At 34.5% G+C, this 20,474-nt stretch overlaps 1 protein-coding gene across 6 annotated transcripts in view; it reads left to right on the top strand.

Annotated features, from left to right (window-relative positions):
- The first annotated feature begins 293 nt into the window (after positions 1 to 293).
- Positions 294 to 20,474, top strand: part of LOC143222895 (uncharacterized) — a 53,077-nt gene continuing 32,896 nt past the window's right edge. The window contains exons 1-3 of one of the 6 annotated variants that reach the window (XM_076450039.1): positions 322 to 448; positions 1,250 to 1,385; positions 10,350 to 10,505. In XM_076450039.1, the coding sequence (XP_076306154.1) occupies positions 10,376 to 10,505 (130 nt within the window). In that variant the 5' untranslated portion in view covers positions 322 to 448; positions 1,250 to 1,385; positions 10,350 to 10,375. Of the gene's footprint in view, positions 557 to 1,249; positions 1,386 to 8,775; positions 9,394 to 10,349; positions 10,506 to 20,474 lie in introns of those variants that run through there. The other 5 variants (XM_076450042.1, XM_076450038.1, XM_076450043.1 and 2 more) reach the window with 5 other exon arrangements.

The following is a 20,474-nucleotide window of genomic DNA, read 5'->3' as shown; positions in this document are numbered from 1 at the left end:
TTGATTGCGTCTGTACTTAGGATGTGGTATTTGGTATAACTTTGGGCCAGAGTATGACACCGTACTTATGCCCGTTTCAGGGCAGTGTTCATGTATAGTCGTGAAAAAGTGTTTTTTTTTTCCTTTTCTTCTTTTTTTCTTTTCTTTTATTTGTTTCTTTCCTTTTCTTTTTCCATATATATGAAATACTATTACTAATAACAAGAACAATAATGATAAAATAAAAGTAGTTTTAAGTGTCTTGTGCGTGGTGGTCAGCTTGTTGATTCTAGATCAGAAGTATCTTACATTTTATTTTCCTTTTCACGATGCCCCCTACTTAAAATACCATATCAGTTGTAGACAAATGTGAGAGATCAAAATGGCTGATTGGTTTATTAGTTACTGTAAAAGTTATTCAGATTTTCTGAAACCAATACAGTTGAAGTCTACAACAGTCATGTCAAAGGTGTAAACTAATTAATTATTTTCAAGAGAATACAACTATATGAATGTAATTTAAACATTGTCATGATAAATTTTTTGGCTTTTATCTTCTTTTTTTTTTTCAAACAAGGTAATATTGTACCTATACTTTAGATATTTGTTTTCACTGAAGTAATTTTTGTGTAATTGTTACAGAATTGATTTTTGTTGTTGTTTAGAGGCTAGGACTCTTCTGAGAAAGATGTTCTTATTGTTTTTGATTTGCAAAATAAGGTAAAAAATACAAGTCCTTATACTGTATATGTGAACTCATTTTATCTAAAGGTATTCTGTTATCATTTGGTTAACATTGATAATTAATCGTAAGTACTATATTATTATTAGTTTATTAATTTTTCAAAGTAAAAAAAATAATTAAAATGTGGTCAGAATGTTACACTGTTAGTCTTTGAAAAGGTAACTGGTATTGCACCATCATTGTAAAAATAAAGCATTATTACAGCTACTAAGGAGAAGTTAAACTTTTATATGAGTTTAAAGTTTGTAGTACAAACTGAGAATTGTATTTACTGTTAAAAGGAGAAATAAAATGTGACCCATTGCTCCAGAAAACATAATTGGTTTTAATAACCAAAATCAGTAAAACCAGTTATGTTAACTGGAGTAGTAGGTCTTTTTTTTTTCCTCTCAGGTTAAACGTTTGTTATAGTGTGAACTCCTTTTACAAGCTGGTGAAGGATGATTACAGATTTTTATATTTGTCCTAAGACATTATATTAGGGCTGTTGTATTTTTAATACTATGCTTTTAATTTATCCATTAGGAATTTTTCAAGAATTAGAAGAGTGTGTAATAATTCTATTTAAACCAAATTATATTCATCATATCCTTTGCCAACAATGCATTTGACTCAGTTCAGAGCTATTCAGGCCAGCTGGGATACAACAAGCACATAATTGGTTGGAACACTTTAAATAGATCACTGATGTTACCTGTTGCCATAATAATACTATATTAACTGAACAGACTTTATAATTTTCTTCTAATGTATTTTAAAATTTGTAAGATAAAGTTATAACTGTCAAAATCTTTATTTACAGAACAGACTGATGTTTTCTAATTTTTATGTTATTTGATTTTAAATTTAAGGCACTTGAAGAATATCAAAAGTAGTAGATTTTTACTTTGGTCAAGTGCTTGTTTACCATATAAATAAGTTTGATTATTTATTTTCATTGCTTGATTAATATAATACTTCATGTTCCAACATTATCATGATTATGCATATGAACTTGGAAAAGAATACTGATTTGTCTGAAATAAGTCTTCATTCATTATATTTCTCTATCTTTCACTTGAAGTTCTTCATTTGTCTGAGTTATGACTTTAGTAATTTCTTTCTTTCTAAATTGCTGTTAATGTTTTTAATTAAAGTATTTGATATGAAAAGTGATATATTTCTTTCTAATTAATGTATAATTATCATAAAGCTAAGTATGTAAGCATATATAAAAGTAATTTATGTAGAAAATGTTTACAATACTGCAAGGTCTTACAGAACTGTAAGACTGTAAAACAGTAAGAACTATATTTTGTAACTGTGTAGCTGTAACATGTATAAATCATTGCCTAAATTCATTATCTGTTGTGTCAGCTGCAGTTCTGAATGTACAGCTCACTAACAGTGCATTTGTTTTGTCCAAAAAACATGCTTAGTGCATTGTGACATCATCTAAAATTGATCTTCCAAAGTCCTAGGAATTTGGTGAGTTGGTGTGACAATGTAGGATATTTTGAACAAACTGAAGATACACCATACACAGTAATCTTCATGAGCACTAGCATTTGAAAATTCTATCATTCCTCCTTTGCATTGCTTATTTTCATAAGATTTATCACAATTTTCTATACTTATTCTTTTAATATTTCATTACTGTTTGTTGTGTAGTCTTTCCTTAATGTTTCCTGATTGTATGAAAGAATAATACTTAAATTTTACTTTACAAAGTATAAAATTTTCATTTTAATTATTCTTGATATGATTTTTCTTTAATTGGCTTTATACTTTTTCGACATGTCTTGCTGGCTGTTTTTGTTGTTACTCCCCTTGGTATGGATTCCTCTACATGGTGAAGGGACCTTCCAGGGAATGTTTTGTTCTTTCAGTTTACCTCCTCTGGTATCAAAACATCCACCTATGTGTCTGCTGTGCATGGTGACCCATGAAGGGTTTGAGAGGAACCTGTTAGTTGAGGGGTCCAACCCTAACACACCACTTTGGCTTTAAATTCCTTTAGATGGGCAGCCTTGGGGTGGCCCTCTTTGCTCAATCAGCTGGTCCACTTGGGCTAGGGTCAGCCAAGTACCAGTGTTGAATATTCTCAACAGGTGTTGTGAACATTATAGCTGGTGCTGGTGTTTGGGTATAGTGCTCACGAAACCCTGGCGTTGCTGCAGTGTCCTTGTTTGACATTGTAGTGCATCCCCGTGTAGGGCTTCTTGGTGGGTGGGGTCAATGGGCAGCGATGTATTCCTTTTTTATTATGGATCCTCCAAATAAGAACATAAATAAAATAGTGAAAAAACAGTTCATAGGTAAACAACCACATCTTGAAGATTCTGAGTAGCAATCTTCAACATCTGTAACACCTGTTGTACCTCATTTTCTTGTCTAACATTCTCTTTCAGACACATTTTTAGGGAAAACGTCTCCCTTTTTCTTTCAGAAGAGACTAGAGGGACTTGCTGGCTCTCCAAAGTCAGTAAAGAAGCTTTGATCTGGTGACATAAAGGTGGAAACATCCACATCTCAGCACATTGAACTCCTCTTTCATTCATAGGCAATTGCAGATATACCTTTTGAGGTTAAATGTCATGCTACTTGAAATTCATCACAAGAAGTTATTGTTGAGATGGATTTAAAGAACATCCCTGTGTCAGAGATTCTTGCTGGTTTCTCCACTCAAGGAGTTTCTGCAGTGAGTCATATCTCCACTTACAAAGATGGAATTACGATGCTGACCACTATCCTTGTTCTGACATTTACATTGCCATGTCCACCTGCCACCATCAAGGCAGGTTATCGTAATTGCAGGGTATGGCCATACATTCCAATCCCTCTCCGATGTTTCCAGTGTCAGTGGTTCAGTCACTCAAAGACATCATGTCATGGTTCCTTCATGTGTGCTTGTTATGGTGGCAAGGACCATGATGCCTATGAATGTGAAACGGACTCTTATTGCATCAGTTGCAATGGCTCTCACCCGTTCTACTTTCATACTTGCCCTAAATGGTTGGAAGAAAAATAGGTGCAGCTTTTGAAAGCGATTCATAACATTACTTATCCTGAGGCTCAAAGGTTGCTGTTTACCACTTCAACTCGGATGTATGCTGTTGCGCTTTGTTCCACAACTACAGTGGGAGTGCAGACAGATCTCTCTGTGCCACCAAAAAAATCATTCTCCAAACAAATGAAAAATCTTTTGACCTCCATTGTTAAAAAAGTTGATGAATCTACTTCAACACTTATCTCTGTCCCTTACATTCATTCTAACAAATCCCAAGATCTACATCCTTTGGTACCAGGTACAGGCATTTCCTTGGATGCATCTTCTTTACCCACCCCAAGATGCAAAACAATCATTAGTTCACATCCTCAGTCACTGGAATCCCCTTCCAATAACAAATGTCAGGATCCATGGAGGGCGATAGACTCCTCTCAAATATGGACAGTAAGGAAAAAAGATGTGGCCATAAACAGAAGGGTTCTCCACCCACTTTGCCTACATGTCATTAAAAATGGTTACCTTGATACAATGGAACTGTTGAAGTTTACATTCTAATCTGGATGACATCAAAACACTGATTGCTTCCTACCATCCTGTGTGTTTTTCCTTACAGGTAACATTTCTGAAACCTGCCGATACAGTCACCTTTTCACAGTTTTCTTTGTACAGAAATGACAGGTTGTGTGATAGACGAGTGCATGGAAGGGTGGCACTGTTGGTTGATTAGCATGTGTCCACCCTTTCTTTGCCACTTGACACACCCTTGGAGGCTGTAGCCATCCATGTTTTCTTGGGCCATACCATCACTGTTTGTTCTCTCAAGCTGTTGCATGGAGAGACATATGAACAATTAGACCTTGATGCTCTCATTGAATAGTTGCTTTCTCCTTTTTTAATCCTGGGAGACTTTAATGGACATCATCTGGAGATGTGCTGATATCAATATAGAAGGGATCGCTCTGGAGAGCGTATGCTTTCTGATCACAACCTTTCTCTTTTCAATATTTGTTCTTCTACTTATTTTCATGCATATAGTCAGTCCTTTACTGCTTCTGATCTCTCAATTTGCTCCCCTTTGTTTTGCCCCATTTTTCATGGAGGGTTGAGAATAATCCATGACACAGTGATCATTTTCCTATAATTTTGAGAAAGATTGGCCATGGTTGATGCCACCCAACCCGCATGTCCCGGGTTAAAGTTGGATCAAGCTAACTGGCCCTCTTTCACTGCTCTCACAGAACATGATCCTTCCATCGTCTGTAAATCATCAATAGATGACTGTGTGGTAGCAGTGACTGACTGTATTGTACAGGCGTATTCCAAAAACCTCAACACGTTTTTCACAATATCCTTGTCTGTGGTGGAATCCTGCCTGCCACATGGCATAGAAGGCTCAAAATGGACCTGGGATACTTTTCGTAGGTATCCCACACTCTTGAACTGCATCTCTTTTCAGCAGGCCTGTGCACATGCTCGGTGGGTAAGAAGTCATAGCCAGAAGGAATCTTGGATTAAGTTCACAACCAGCATATCTCCTATCACCAGTTTTAAAGTCATATGGGACAAGATTCAAGAGGTCAGTTGTCAATATAATTCGGTGTCCCTCTCAATCTTGCTCTCTGGTGGCCAGGAAGAAGCTAATACCTGGAGCATTGCCAATATTCTAGGTGAAAGCTTTTGCCAGGTATCTAGCACTTTGCTTCTCCCCACACCTTCTTAGCCACCAAGACTTGGGCAGAGCAATCACCTCCTTCCTTTTGAGCTGATTGCCTCTGTGACTATAATCGTTCTTTTTACACTTGTAGAACTCAAACAGCCCTTCATTGGTCTGGCAGTACATCAGTTGGACCTGATGATGTACGCTATGAAATGCTGTGCCATTTATATCCTGCTTCTCTTGTTGTTCTTCTGATTGTTTTTAACCACATCTGGCAGGAGAATATTTTTCCTGATGCTTGATGCCAGGCTATTGTCCTACCTTTCTCTAAGCCTGGGAAAGATTCCAAGATTCCTTCAAACTACTGTCCAGTTGCTTTAACGAGCTGTCTCTGTAAGACCTTAAGAGAGGATGGTTAATGCTCTTCTTGTTTGTTTTCTCGAATCAAGCAACCTCCTTTCACCCACCCAGTGTGGGTTCCGAAGACAGTACTCCACCATGGACCACCTGATTCGACTTGAAACGTCAATCAGAGAAGCCTTTCTCAAATGACAACATCTTGTATCAATATTCTTTGATATTGAGAAGGCTTATGATATAACAGGGAGGTATGGCATTTTGTGAGACCTCTGTATATATGGGTCACATGGCCATTTTTATTAATTTTTTAATGGACAGGAGATTCCAAGCTTGTGTGGGTTCGACACTTTTCTGTTCTTTTCTACAGAAACTTGGAGTCCCTTGGCTGTATTTTGAGTATCAGTTTCACTTTTCAGTATAAAAATTAATGCCGTTACTGAACAACTTCCTCTCACTGTTGCAAATGGGTTCTATGTCGATAATTTCCTTCCTCAGTGGGCCATATTTTTTCAGAACAGATGATCTGTCATTGCTCCTTTTGGCCTTTCTATCCAGGTGCAATTGGATGAATTTGGTCTGTCCTTGGATAACATTGCTGTATCCATTGGTCAGCCCATTACACCATGGCTTTTTACAGTTCCCAAAATTTACTTATCTTTAAGTCATCTGAGAGAAGCAGACACTCTCGATTGGAAATACTGTCTGTTTCTTGCTGAACATCTTTCAAACCATCCTTCTAGATGGTTTTAAATCATGCAATTGTGTGGGCTCTGCCGTGGTTTGTTGTACTTTGTGGTTGCATGCAGAATCCCCTCTTCAGCTTCTGTATTCACTGCAGAACTGTATGCAATTTTTCTTGCCTTGAATCACATAGAATCTAAGTAGTACTCAAATTGCACTGTTTATACTGACTTGCTTAGTCCTCTACTGGCCCTGGAATTGCTTCATGTTAGTTCACATCCTGTTCTCAGCAGTTTTTGAAACCAACTGGCCCATTTCTCTTTAACATCTACTTCTATCCAGTTTTTCTGGATACCATGCCACATTGGTATTCGCAGTAATGAGCTTGCCAACACTGCAGCTAAATCTATTTGCTGTGGCCCTGTCACTGTTGTGCTTGTTCCATACATGGACTATAAACCTGTATTCAAGGCTCGGCTCCAAGCCAGTTGGTAGTCGACTTGGAGTGAGCAATATGAAAACAAGCTTTTCCAAATAAAACCTTCTATTGGATTTTGGCCATCTTGCTATCATAAAATAGGAAAGAGGAAGTTGATATAACTAGACTATGCATTGGTAAGTTTTTTAAATCATTTTCTTTTATCTGGAACTGATGCACCAATGTGTTGTCTGTGTAACACTCAGGTCACAATAAGCCACATTTTACTGTCTTGCCATCGTTATGACTCTCAATGATGGCACCATTTTAAACATGTTCTGTCTCAAAATTTATCCGTAATGTTAGACAGTGTTATTGGTGATGGTAACATTGTCCACCTTGGAAATGTTTTTAGTTTTTTAAAGGCCATTAATCTTTTTAATGCTATTTAAGTTTTTTTTTTTATTTATACACTATACCTCTTTTAATGTGATTCCCTTTCAAGAATTAAAGCACAACTTGTTTGAATTGAAATTAGAAAATGGCTGTAACGTCAGATAACTTGAAACCAGGACTGGAAAGGTCAACTTCAGGTGACTAGCAAAACATTAAATCCAATACAGCAATGATCACTTTTACTAGGCATTTCCTAATTTACATGCTCTTAACCATTTTTGTATTAGAAGTTAACAAGAAATCTTAAATAGTATTATTTCTGATAGTTTTTTTAACAAATTGGTAAAGAAATCTATCTTCAACAGTTTTCAGCAACCTTTCTCCTTCATGGTTTGACTCTAGCATTTCCCAACCATCATGTCTGAAATTAAAATCTCCCTCAATTAGTACTTTATTAATAGCTGAAATCCTAATTTCATTGTAAAGTTTCTCAGCAATTTCATCTGGTGGTCTGTAACAAATTTCGACTAAGAGTATTTTCTCTTAAGATCCATTAACAGAAACTGAAGTGGATTCAATCTCCTTTCTGTTATCCTTAATATCTTCAACTTCAAAGGATGTTACTCTCATTTTATATTTAGAGTCACTCTTCTCCCTCTTATGTATTTCAAAGAAATTTCTGTGATCAACTCATCTACATTTAACCATGTTTCAATTAATCTCATTATATCAAAATATTTTTCTACCAGTGCCTTGAAGTCATGTTTTATTATTTAATCTTCTAGTGTTACGATAGTAACAATAAACCTATATTTGTAACTACTTTTATAGTGATTTCCTCTACATCTCAATATTGTCTGTTTATTTTTGTCCTCACCACTATCTAGTTCTAACTTAAACCTTCCCTTACAACTGAGTTAATAGCTTTTGCAAACATGCCATACCCTTTCCTACTTAAATGTAAACCATACATGCAAAACGTTTTTGTCCTCTCACTGAATTGATTCCAAACCAGCTAATTAATGCATCCTTGCATGTTAATTTCAACTTATCATTTAGCACTAGTGACCAGACTTCATCTCCACAATTAATTCTTGATAGTATTTCTGACAATTAATTTGTGGCCTTTATCATTAAATGCTTTTATCAATCCCTTATACTTATTAATTAGCTCTTTTGACTTGCTCTTCCCTATATTCTTAGCCTGTACATGCACAACAAAATCTACATTGTTGTCAGTCCCCTTTATTATAAAATATCTATTACTCTGTTAGTTATCTCTTCCACCTGTGTTCCAGGATAGCATATCCTAATTCCTTTCTCCCTATTTACCCCACAGACTATTTTTATCCACATATTATGTCAAGGAATCACCTATAACATCTTTATGTTCATTATCAATATCCTCATCTATACTTTTTGATTTTCCTAGTTTCAACAGTTTGTCATTGACATAAGTCAAGGTCTGAAATCTGTTGCTCAAGAGAATAGTGTTTTTGCAATTTAGTTTACTATGTTTAACCAAATTATTACACATTCTAAGTTTCTGAATATTGTTGTTAATCTTAGCTGATGTCTCTCTCATATATAAAAACTTAAGCTCCTCTTGAAATCCTGCTGTTATTTTCTAAAGTTTAGACTTCTCTTTATCTATTTGCTCAAGTTTAGTTAGGATATCCTCTTACTTTACTTCCAACTTACAAACTCTACATATAAATTGAATGTCCTCACTATTAACTTCCTTAAAAGTGCACGACAGTTCATTTCCTAAATAAAATCCATTCATTACATGTATCAAACCTAATAAACTAGGAACTCTTAATCCCCCCAAATTAGTCTTAACCATTGTTTTATTTGTAGAATTAAAATAAACACTCAGTACTATGATTAAATAAATTTGTTGTTAACACTATTAACCTGTTCAGCACTGTAGATGAGATAACTCGTCCAAGCTGATCAGTAACACAGTGCCACAGATGAGTTAATTCGTTCTCAATACTACTTAACTTCAATGCTAGATGTCAGCACTATACATGCTTTTGACCTACTTACATATTGTTTTACTTTTGATCCAAAATGGCATCACAAAAAGGTTACAAAATGAAGAAGCATTAGAGTTGTATTGGTTTGGAGTTGCCGTCGCAGCTGAAATACTTGGCAGTCAACAGGTTAAGTTTCAGTTTTGACAATTACTTTTTAGATTAAAATTTTTAAATAATTTAATTTGAATCACTACAAGTTGAAATATAACTAAGCCTAATCTAACATTATACTATGTTACAATTCTCAAATCTAAATTAAAAGCTTATATCTGCTAATTTAGTCCACAATCTTACTAAATCTATATATTTTTTGTTATCCAACTTTACTTTTTAAAGATCAAAGTAATAAAGCCAAATAACATTAAAAAATCTACAACATTACAAGAACTTAGCTTTGTAATGTCCTCTCTTTTCAAATAGTGCACTCTAGCACCTCTTTCAGCACCCTGCAAAATATTTTGTGACATTCTTTTGTTCTACCTCTTGTCTCAACATTAAACACCAAAAATAATAATAGTTGAAAGGCATTAGAGAAGCATGTATTATGTAACTATCTTGTAACATAAATTTAGGTTTTCGTGTTTTATAATAGACTTGTGTATCATATAGTATAATTCAGAATTAATTTTATGCATGTGTTTACTTTGTAAAACAGTTTGTTTTCATGAAGGTCATAAAGCAATTACACTCTAACACCAAAATATTGGCTGGTTTTCTAAAGATAAAGTAGTTTTATCCACATATGTTTAGTGATGTATCTAGAAATAATTTTTCTACATTTACGTACAAGTCATAAAGACTTTTCCAAGTGTTATCATTTTGGCTGTTTTATACATATAAATCCAAAGAATCCATTATTGTTTTAATATGAATGTGGCATTCTAAAATGAGGTATTGAGAACCTGATATTGTTTTCCATTATTGTTTTTGTATGTATTATATTATATATGTATCTTAAACTAAGGTGCTTTTTTTTTCTTCAAAAAATAGTATTTCAATAATCTACCTGTATGTTTTTTGTTTTTTTATAATCCTACTAATTTCTACATATAAATATCGTAAATTATGCATACTACTTTTAGTAAAAATAGAAGAACCTATCAGTAAAATGGCCGTGGGTGATGCTTCTGAACTTAGTAACAATGACAAGAAATGTTCTCCTCATGAAAAGACTTTGAAACAGAGAGAAATGTGCATAAAAGAGGAAGTAAAAGTGGAAGATAAATTTGAAACAGAAGGTAAGATGCAATGTGGTTTATGATACATTTACATTATGTTTTTCATGCTAACACTTTCATATATTAATTAAATATTATGTACACAACATAGCTTCTGTAAATTCCTCGTACTTCAAAACCTTTTCAGAGTAGAATGCCAAAGAAAACTAAGCCATTGTGATGTTTTGTTTTCAAGTCAGTCAAATAATTGAATGAAAAGTTCCCATAATTTTTCAAGATAAGGATGTTTATAATGTCTCTTGTATAAAATGCAATATTAGACAGTTTAAAAATTAAGAATTTTATTTTAAAAACATAACTTATAACAAATGCAAAATCACAGTGATTTAAATACACTGAATTCTTGTTACTCTGAACAAATTTTTATGAACTAATTTGTCTAGAATATTGAGACATCTAGATAGTGGAATTTATTTTGAATATGGTAGACACTATTAATACCATGAATTACTGATTGGTAAATGCCAGTATTTAAACTAGTGTGGTAATATCAAACCAGTTTATCACTTTAATTATTCTTTACATCTTTAATACTTTAATAAACTACATAATCAGAATTCCTTTTCATTATCTTAACACAAAATGTTTTAAACTGTGACTTATAAAGTACATAGATATGGTAAAATACACAATAAATCACTTTCCAAAGAAGGATGTTATCAGTCTTCTTTTAAACTGATATTTTTTCTATAAGTATCTTGGCAGTTTTAAGTAAACAAGACCTAATGTCATCATTTTTAAACCATGTGAAAGCATTTTAATCCTAGATTGGCTTTCTTTAAACTGATTTGACTAGTTGATTACTTTCTATATTAAATTAATTGCCATTCCACTTTTTAACTCTCTTGCTGCATGCAGGTTATTGTGAGCATATCTTAACATTTAGTTATATTTAAAATGTTATTAAATAACTTATGTAACAGTATTATGTTAGTAGTTAGACATGGGTCACAGGGCACTATACCAATAAAACTAAGTATTAATAAGTGTATGCTGTTAGGGGTTTTGAGCTATTCGGGATAGACAGCTTTAGTATGCATTTACATTTTGTAGTAATTCCAGATTTGACCAAATGTGCATAGAGATAGGGTAGGAAAATAACATAAAATACAAGGTTCTACTTACTAAAAGGATTTGTGTTAGGAAGTTTTAGAGGTTATGCAAATGAAATGTGACAATCTTCAGGTAAAGAACAGTATCTTTAATCTTAACATAAAAATCATTTTGCACTTGATAAAATCAGTGCTCTGACTTCTTATGCTTACAGATAAATTCTTAGGAAAATTTCTTAGTTAAAGAAAATTTTTTGTGTGTATGAAAAACTTGTAATGTGTGTTGAAATTTTTCCAGGTATAGTTAAAATCCATAACACACATTAAATGTAATAATATGAAAACTCTTGACAGTCATTTCAGAGCTATTAACTCAGTAAAAACATCAAAGGCTGTTGCAAGAGTGTTAAACAATGCAGTTTTGTTGCATTTTCTCTGGCTTTTCATATTTTTTTCCCACTTCATAAATCTGTTTGAGACAGTTTTTAAAACAAATTCATGTGTTAGTTTCTAAAATCTTACCAGTTTTAACTCATATAATTCAGAATGAATATTTTGTCATTTACTGATATTTACCTGGTGTAATTTATAATGAAAAGTATTTTCATTCTTGCACACCTGTAAAAGGTGCTGCTTGTAAACTACCCTCCCTTTTTATTAATTTTATGTGTGCCAAGAATCTACCATTGCCTTGTAATGTATTATCATTTGGTTTTAAAGTGTTTTTCTGAGAATTTTGTACTATCTTGAGTTGCTATCTTTCTGCTGTTTCACATGAAGTGAATTTGAGCATTTACCTGTGAAACAGCCGTGAAAACAGATAAAGAAAATTTAAATGTAATTGTATAGATCAAGAATTAAATTATCATGTCATAACAAAGTGAATCTACAAGTTTAGAGTTTTGTAGTTTTTTAAACATTATTTCTAATATGGTACTTCTCTCTTCTCACAGGGTTAGCTATTCTTATTCACTGCTGTCCTCTATTCATGAAGTTTTATTATACATGCCATCAAATCTTCCATGCTCCCTCTGTTGGGATTAAATGATTCCATCATGTCTGATGCAATTCATTACATGCCACTTTACTTCTTAAAAGAGCATAGTACACTAACATGATGCATGTGTGTCTATGAACCTCTATCCAACTATTCTCATTTACTAGTGCTTGAACTCGAACATCTTTGTTTTTCATGTTGATTAGTATTTAAGGTTGAATTAGTTCTCAAAGTGGTTTAATGTAACATACTCAGTTTTGTTTTTTTGAAAGCATTCACATTCAAGTACTCTCATTCTTGTGACATATATTTCTTATTTCAAACAATTTTGTTTATGAAGTTAATATCACCACTTCAAGTGTCTCATGTCTGACAGGCACTTTAACACAGGCTACAGGTGCTGGCAATTCATCAGAAGATTTGTCTACATTTATTGGCAAGGAGAGTGAACATTATATGGGTCAAACTATATCATCAGACATTTCCCTACTTCCTCCTGAACCTGTGGAATGTGGGCAGGCTGATGATAACTTTAATCATGTTTCCACCACCTGAATTTGCTGTGCCTTGCCATACCTTTTCTGAGGAGTCTTTTTACCTTTCATAGTTTTTAGAGTTTACTTCTCACGTATGTAGTGCTTTATCTCTTGCTCCTATATCTTATGATCCATATCTTTCATTACTGCATGCATGTACTTCCTAATTGTATTTGGTTTTCTCCCTTCCCCCCATTCTCCGGATTCATGCTGAACAATTCAACTCTTAGCTGAACAATGGTGTTAATGTGCCTTGTTCCTCATGGGCTTCAGATCAGTCTATTATAGCGTATTATGGAGCTGACCATCCATATCTTGACCAACAAGTGTTGAATTTAGTTTTACCCACTGGGGGATCCTGATTCTCCTGTCCATCTCACCCCTGCCCAATTTTTCTGCCTTTATCTTACCCTCACAACTCTTTAGCAGTGTATTTCTACAGTCCTGTCAGAGGATCTTCACAGAAATACTGAGGGTTTTCCTGGGGAGACATTCCCTCCATTTTTACCTCCACATTGGCTCATTTGGTGTCTTCAGCCCTGGGTTTTCAAACATGGTTTAGATTTAGTGTTGTGACCTAGTGTCATGATGCTCTTTTATCTAGAACCTATTTACCTGCTCACTACCTAAGGGATTTGCATATGGCTCTGTTTTTAAGATGTTTTGTTAATGATACGGTATCAGAGTCCTTGGAGTCTTGGGTGGCATCTGTCCAGCACTGATCTACCTTTTCCCATCTGGTGACTCACTCATCTCAGTCACAGTTGAGAGTGGTGTTAATCCCAGTTTTTTGTTCTTTCCAAATCTTACCTGTACCTCTTTCTCATGGTGCCATAGAGTATGCTAACTCTCAATGATGCATGATGTTCCGTTAAAAGTTCTGGTGACTACCTAGTGGGTTTGGGCCATATGGAAACTTATATTCATACACTGGAGTTGCATTTCCATTTTTATATGGAAAACTGGCTTCCTCTAGCCCATTTCAAACAGGAACCAACCAGTCATACATGTCAGCTCCTTCTTGAAGCTGCTAATTTAGGCTGGTTGATCAAACTGGAGAGGTCCTTCTTACATCCTACCCAGTATCATGTGCATTTGGGTATCTTTTACAAGACTCACCTCAGTTACATCCATCCTTTTCCTCACTAACTCCATTCTATGGAATTGTTTATTTACCACACCTTTTTTGCTTCCTCACTTTCTGCATGTAAGGTTCTGTCATTTTGGGGAATGTGGTCTTCATTGACATTGCTAATCCCCCTCAGCTGCTCCCATAAAACTTTCTCCTCCCCTTGTAGACAATCTCCTTTGGTGATTGAATGAGATTTATACATTGGCAAGTATCCTGCTTCCTCCTCCTCTTCCAGATTTATATCTGTTTATTGACTCATTTCTTTAGGGCTGGAGTGTATAGGTTGATTGTCAAGAGGCTTTGAGCCATTATTTCATTGATAAGTGGTTTTTACATATTAATATCCCAGAGCTCCTAGCCATTTGTTGGATTTTGAATCACATTCATCCCCTGCCAGACATTTTCTGGTAATGATCCATTTGTATTATTCAATAGTGGTGACTTAAATCAGTCACTAAAATGGCACCTGATAGAGATCCCTCTCTTTTCATACATGGGTTCTATTATATTGAGCTCACATTCATCACATTCTTTTAACTGTGTATCGTTTCCAATGTACTTCCAACCTTATGGTAGATCATCTTTTCTTCCCTGATAAGATTTACTCAACAGAGTAGTCTCTTCACCCTCTTGTTTTCCAGTGACTTTACAATCTGTGGGGTTTTCCTCACATTCATGCATTTACCATCACCCTCAATCACCACTTGCCTCTCTTTTGGTCCTCAGGCTATGGCAAAAGATACCTCCAGCCAGGATTAGTCACATAAATTCCTAAATGTGTATACTTATATCCAGTTGCTTCAGTGGGTAGTTTCCCTTAGCCATGCCATTCTGTACTGGGTCCTTCTTATAGCTCCCAATTTGCCAACTCAACCATGTTTTCCTTGTTTACTCCAACTATTATTATTCATTCTGGTACCACTTCCCTCATTACCCAACCCTCTCTGTCAATCCTGGTCATAAATTCTGTATCTCACACTGCATGTCTTCCATCTTCATGCCTGGCTTTGGTCTGGTCTTTGGTGAGATCTGGTTTCTATCATCTCATAACTTTTCATTAGGCTTGATACATATGACATTCCTCTTTATAAGTGTGTCAGCAAAAGTAGAGGGTCTTTCACACATGGACCCATATTCAGGAATGTCTTACTGCTCATCCTACTTTTGTTGGTATTTCTTAGTTTCTAGCATGGCTTTTTGTCTTACGGCTTTTGGTCTCATTGATTTCAGGTTATCAGGCAGATTTGTCGCATACCTTTAGTCTTTCCCATTACCACAGGGTTTTTCTCTCACCTGTCCATACCATGTTCAGCCATTCTTTCTGGATTTGGCAACCTACCCTTCCAAATTGGGATGTTAATGTGGTCCTCCATTCCCTTACTTTACCTCCATTTGAAACTTATTTCTGTTTGTTCTTTGTTTTATCTGTTTCTTTAACAATATTTCCTTCCCATTTTGGCCTGTGGGTGTGGGCTGTTTAACTTGTTTGCCATCAATGTTACATGCACACTTTACCAGCATACCTATCTTCATCTTTTATCCATATCATTCCTTTCTTCCCCAATCCTTGAAAGAAGTGTAATTCTTTTCAGCTGTTTCCCTTCCATGTATTTCTCATCTCTACCCCATCCCAATCCATATAGACTTCTTTTCTCCTATGTGTGCCCTTCATCATTATATCACCCACACAGCTTAATTTCATGGTTCCTGTTCTTGTCTTTTTCTTCAGTCTTCTTTGTCCAGAGATCTTTTCCACTTTTGTCCTAATCAGTTGGCTTATTCTACCATGTTTCCTTTCCACCATACTTTGTTCTGTGTTACCTCTCAGTAAATCCAACACCTTACCTTTTTCATTTTTTCTTATCTTCATTGATCTTTGGAGGAAATCCTACAGTTGGGCATATGGATCAACCCTAAAACAGTCATCTCCTGTTGGTTATGTGATATCACAGTTTCAACTTCTTTAGATTTTTGCCTTTTTCCTATGGCTGTATTTCAGACTTTGGTGTGACTTTGAAACTGGGTAAGTCTTTATTAATACTTTCTTTTCTCTCATGAGCACATTCTTTATATCTTCATTACTTGCATTCCATTCTGTGGCAAGTGGTGCCTGACCAGATATTCTTTAAATTTACATTGTATGACATGTTGCATGCTCACCTTTGAGATGGAGTGTTTTACATGATCACTTTCAGGTGAATAACCTCAAAATATTTGCTTCATAAATTGATGTCTTGGACAGTACCACTCCTGGACTTCATGGGTAAAGTGGAAGTGGATAGCTGCCCCTCCATACCATACCCAGATTAAATAAATTGAGATGGTCTGCTTTTCAGAATAGGGTTTCTTGATCACCCATTACACTGTCTCATGTGTTGATGTTCCTCTGAGCTCTCCAATCCATACTCAGTCTCCATTTAATCTAGTGGAGAATGGTAGTCCTTGTCACTTACCAATTCCAAGTTGCTGGTGTTGTCAGCCATGAAAACATGCTGCTAAATAGGTTCTACATAAAATAGGTATAATCATTCAGTTCAAAGTAGGGCAGTGATGTTCTGCTGGTGTAGATGCCATAATGTTCTCCTTTTTTATTCTATGATTAACAGTGAAAGAGGGGAAAAATTTAAATGCAGTTTACTACTTTGATTGGGAGCCCTCATTTTGCCCTCATATGAATGTTGGTATCCTGAAGGCTTGTTTTGAATTTTGAGTGAACCATTCAACATAAGTTTTCACACAGGTTTTGGACTATTATTTTCCTCCCTTGATTTTCTCCTTCTGGGTTGTGGGTCATTGCAAGGATATGTGGGATTGTTCCAGTTCCATCATTGGTTCTCCTTATTCTCTTATTATATGGATATTATTGCTCTTTGGATGACCCTGAGCTGTTCCACAGTTGTGGTAGTTTATTGTATGTGATAAATTTCCTTTTAATTTGACAGTGTTATTGGAGATGGTCACACTGTCCACCTTAGAAATATTTTTAGTTTTTTAAAGGCCATTAATCTTTTTAATTTTATTTAATTTTTTTAATTTGTACATTAGACTTTTTTAATGTAATTCCCTTCTAAGAATCAAAGTACATCTAGTTTGATTTGAAATCAGAAAATGGCTATAATGTCAAATAATTTGAAACCAGGACTGGAAAGGCCAACTTCAGGTGACTGACGCGCTGTTTGAACTACCCATTAGTCATCCTGGTGAGTTATAATAATTAAAATTTTGCTATAAGTCTTTTAAAACTTGTTTTACTTTAATTTCTGAAAATGGCTGTAACTTCAAATAACTCAAAACCAGGACTGGAAAGGCCAACTTCAGGTGACTAACAGTGTGTTTTTTTTTAATTACTCATTAGTCATCCTGGGGAGTTATGATAATTTCAGTTATGCCACAGAAAGTCCTTTACAACTTGTATTACTGTAGTTTTCTCTTGCTGCTGTAGACTAGAAGACGTAGAAAGTGGATTTAGTGTTGTTTATGTTTTTTAATTCAAAAATTGAACTTTAACTTGTTTTACCTTAATTTTCTTTTATGAATTTAATACTTTTACTTTCATTTTAACTTTTTACCAGATGTTTGGCGCAGATAGCATAGTTGCTTTGTGCCACAAAACACCAAAATAATCAAACAAACAATCCTTTTGATACCAGATGTCAAATTCCTTGATCAATAACTCAGAACTAGTCTTGATTCTCAGTTCTCTGGTTCTTGGTGAAGATGGTAAGACCCTCATCCTACTCTCTCATAGAGGTCTGTACCCTGTGAAAAGGTTTTGGATGTAGTTGACTTAACAAGCACAGTCTGCTGTATGCCCTAGTCATTCTACACCATGGAACACATCCTCGTTTACCCTCTTTTCTAACTGTGGAATTGAGTTACAATATCTTTCTTTAGTTAGGATCATTTTCCTACCTCATTTTTTCACACTCAGATATGCTTCTCTTCTTTTTGATCCTGATTTTTTACACATTCCTTAAATGGACAAAGAGTATATCTGGATCAGAAGTGTGGTTTCCTTCTTTGGATCTGAACCTCTGTTATAGAGGTGTATCATTCATATGCTTTCTAGGGGAGAACATCTGTTCTTCCATCACACTGGTCCCTCCTCCTACTCAGTGTGGGATTCTAGCTAATCTTGTAAGAGAAAGGAAGTACTATATCAGAAGTTATAATATTTCCTGCACTGAAAATTTTTTTCTGACAGGTACTTCCTACTTACACTTTGCACTCCCCCCCTCTCACTTCCAGTGCTTCTGTCATCTGCCAAACTTTAAAGTAATAGTTTGACAGAGGTGCATATAGAAAGTCACATGGGTCATGTTAGTGTACTATGCTAATATTGCTGAAGAAGGGATTCAAGGATTTGCATGAGGCACATTGAAACCATTTTATTCCAGTAGAGGTGTGCAGAAGACAGCAAAGAAAAAGGATAGCTAATCTTTTGAGCAGAGGAAATTGCCTGTCAGAAATACATTCTCAGTATAAGAAAATTATAACTTTTGAATTGTGAAAGTTTGTATGATTATTTTTTTTAAGGTTAGAGAAATTTTCTCCATTGACAAGATAACAGAGAACTAGAGATAAATTGAGCTTTTATATTTTGGTACGAGTCTAATGGGTTACAAAGAAAACCTTGATGCAAGTTTAACTCTTTAACAAATAAAGGGTAATTCAAAAATTACTTTAGAAATGCCAACAGCAGATGACAAATGATGATGAATACCATGTTAAAATAGTGTAGTTGGTAAGGAATTCATGAATATCACACCCCTGTATTTTTTTTTCTATTTTATTATAGTGAAGAACACATATCATGCTGGTAATGCTGCATTAATTTGTTGATTATATGTAAGAAGTTAATTAATTGATTTGTAAGTGTCACTAGTTGCCCAGCTTGGTCTAGTATTAAGTTATGAAGCATCCATTTGATTTATCTAGTTCTTTCACAATGATAGTCATTGTGAGTTGTATGCTATTATGTAATTTTTACCTTTTGCTTCTCTACTCTCCTTAATGTCAATTTCTTTGGAATTCTCATGTCAGCAATTATTTTAACATGATGTTTTCTCAGCATTTCTTTAGTCATTTTTATTGCATCTTTCTGTTTTGAAATTTTGGAATAAGAAAGAATTATTTAGGTTTGAATACAAAACAGTCTAATGCTTAATGAATACTTATTACCATATATAAATTTACCACAATAATAGTGTTTTGAATGGGTTAAAAAGTGCAGTACTTTTGGTCATGTTGTGGGTTGAAGGTTATGTGCAATGTAACTTGATTTATATGACTAGAAGGGTGGATCTTGCACGTCAAAGTCAAGGTCCTCATTTACCAACTTTAATCTACTGTAGGAATGGTAAACACTGTTAAACTGTTGTCATAGTCACAGATTTTTTGAAAAGAAAATGTATGGTGTGAGTATGTAATTCTTGGTCAATATGATTGTAAGTTACTGCTTTTCAACAAAATTGAAAGAAACTGTACAATATATGTATGATGGAAAAATTATATAAACACAACTAAGCCCCATCATTACTCTTCTTCAATCCACCAGGTGTTATTTTATTTTATGATTACTTACTGAATCTACCCTCTTTACAGTTTCAACATTTTTTCTATTTGTTGATATATCATTCATGTACTGAACAAACATAATGACCCTGTTCACCTCTTTTCATTTTTGAAAATGGTCTTTTAAATACATTTATGTGTGTATATGGCATCTGAATAACCAATTAGTTGCCCAGAATGTTCCCCATACGGCTTTGTCAGCCAATTTCTTGTGTTAGGATACCATCTCGTTTTTATGAAACATGATTTCCACTCGAAATTTCATATTTTTTTACTGAAATGTAGCCTAGTTACTAAACTTGATAATTTATAATGGCATTCTGTGATAATGATATAGTAATTTATTAATTTTTTGGTCATTCAAATGTAAATATATATAAAACCTAAAAAAATTTTGTTTCACATCCCCCATATGCAAAATTTCTCAAGCCTTAGCAAGCTATGAGAAGCAGTAACTGAGTACAAAGGTCATAACAACAAGAGATAATTGTTTGCTTTACTTCTTCATTTATGTTCTATGTTAAAAAAGAAAAACAATTAATTACTTGTTTGTAAATAGTAATAAAATATATATACATATAAAATGTGTTATAGGTAAAATTTGATTACTAGTCCAATAAAACACAACCAAGACAGGTCGCATTGTAAAGGTCAGTTTTATATTATTGGATAGGGTAA

The sequence above is a fragment of the Tachypleus tridentatus genome, chromosome 8 (assembly GCF_004210375.1).
Source record: "Tachypleus tridentatus isolate NWPU-2018 chromosome 8, ASM421037v1, whole genome shotgun sequence".
Lineage (NCBI taxonomy): Eukaryota > Metazoa > Arthropoda > Merostomata > Xiphosura > Limulidae > Tachypleus > Tachypleus tridentatus.
The sequence above is the reverse complement of the archived record's forward strand: the minus strand, read 5'-3'. Positions and strand labels throughout refer to the sequence as shown.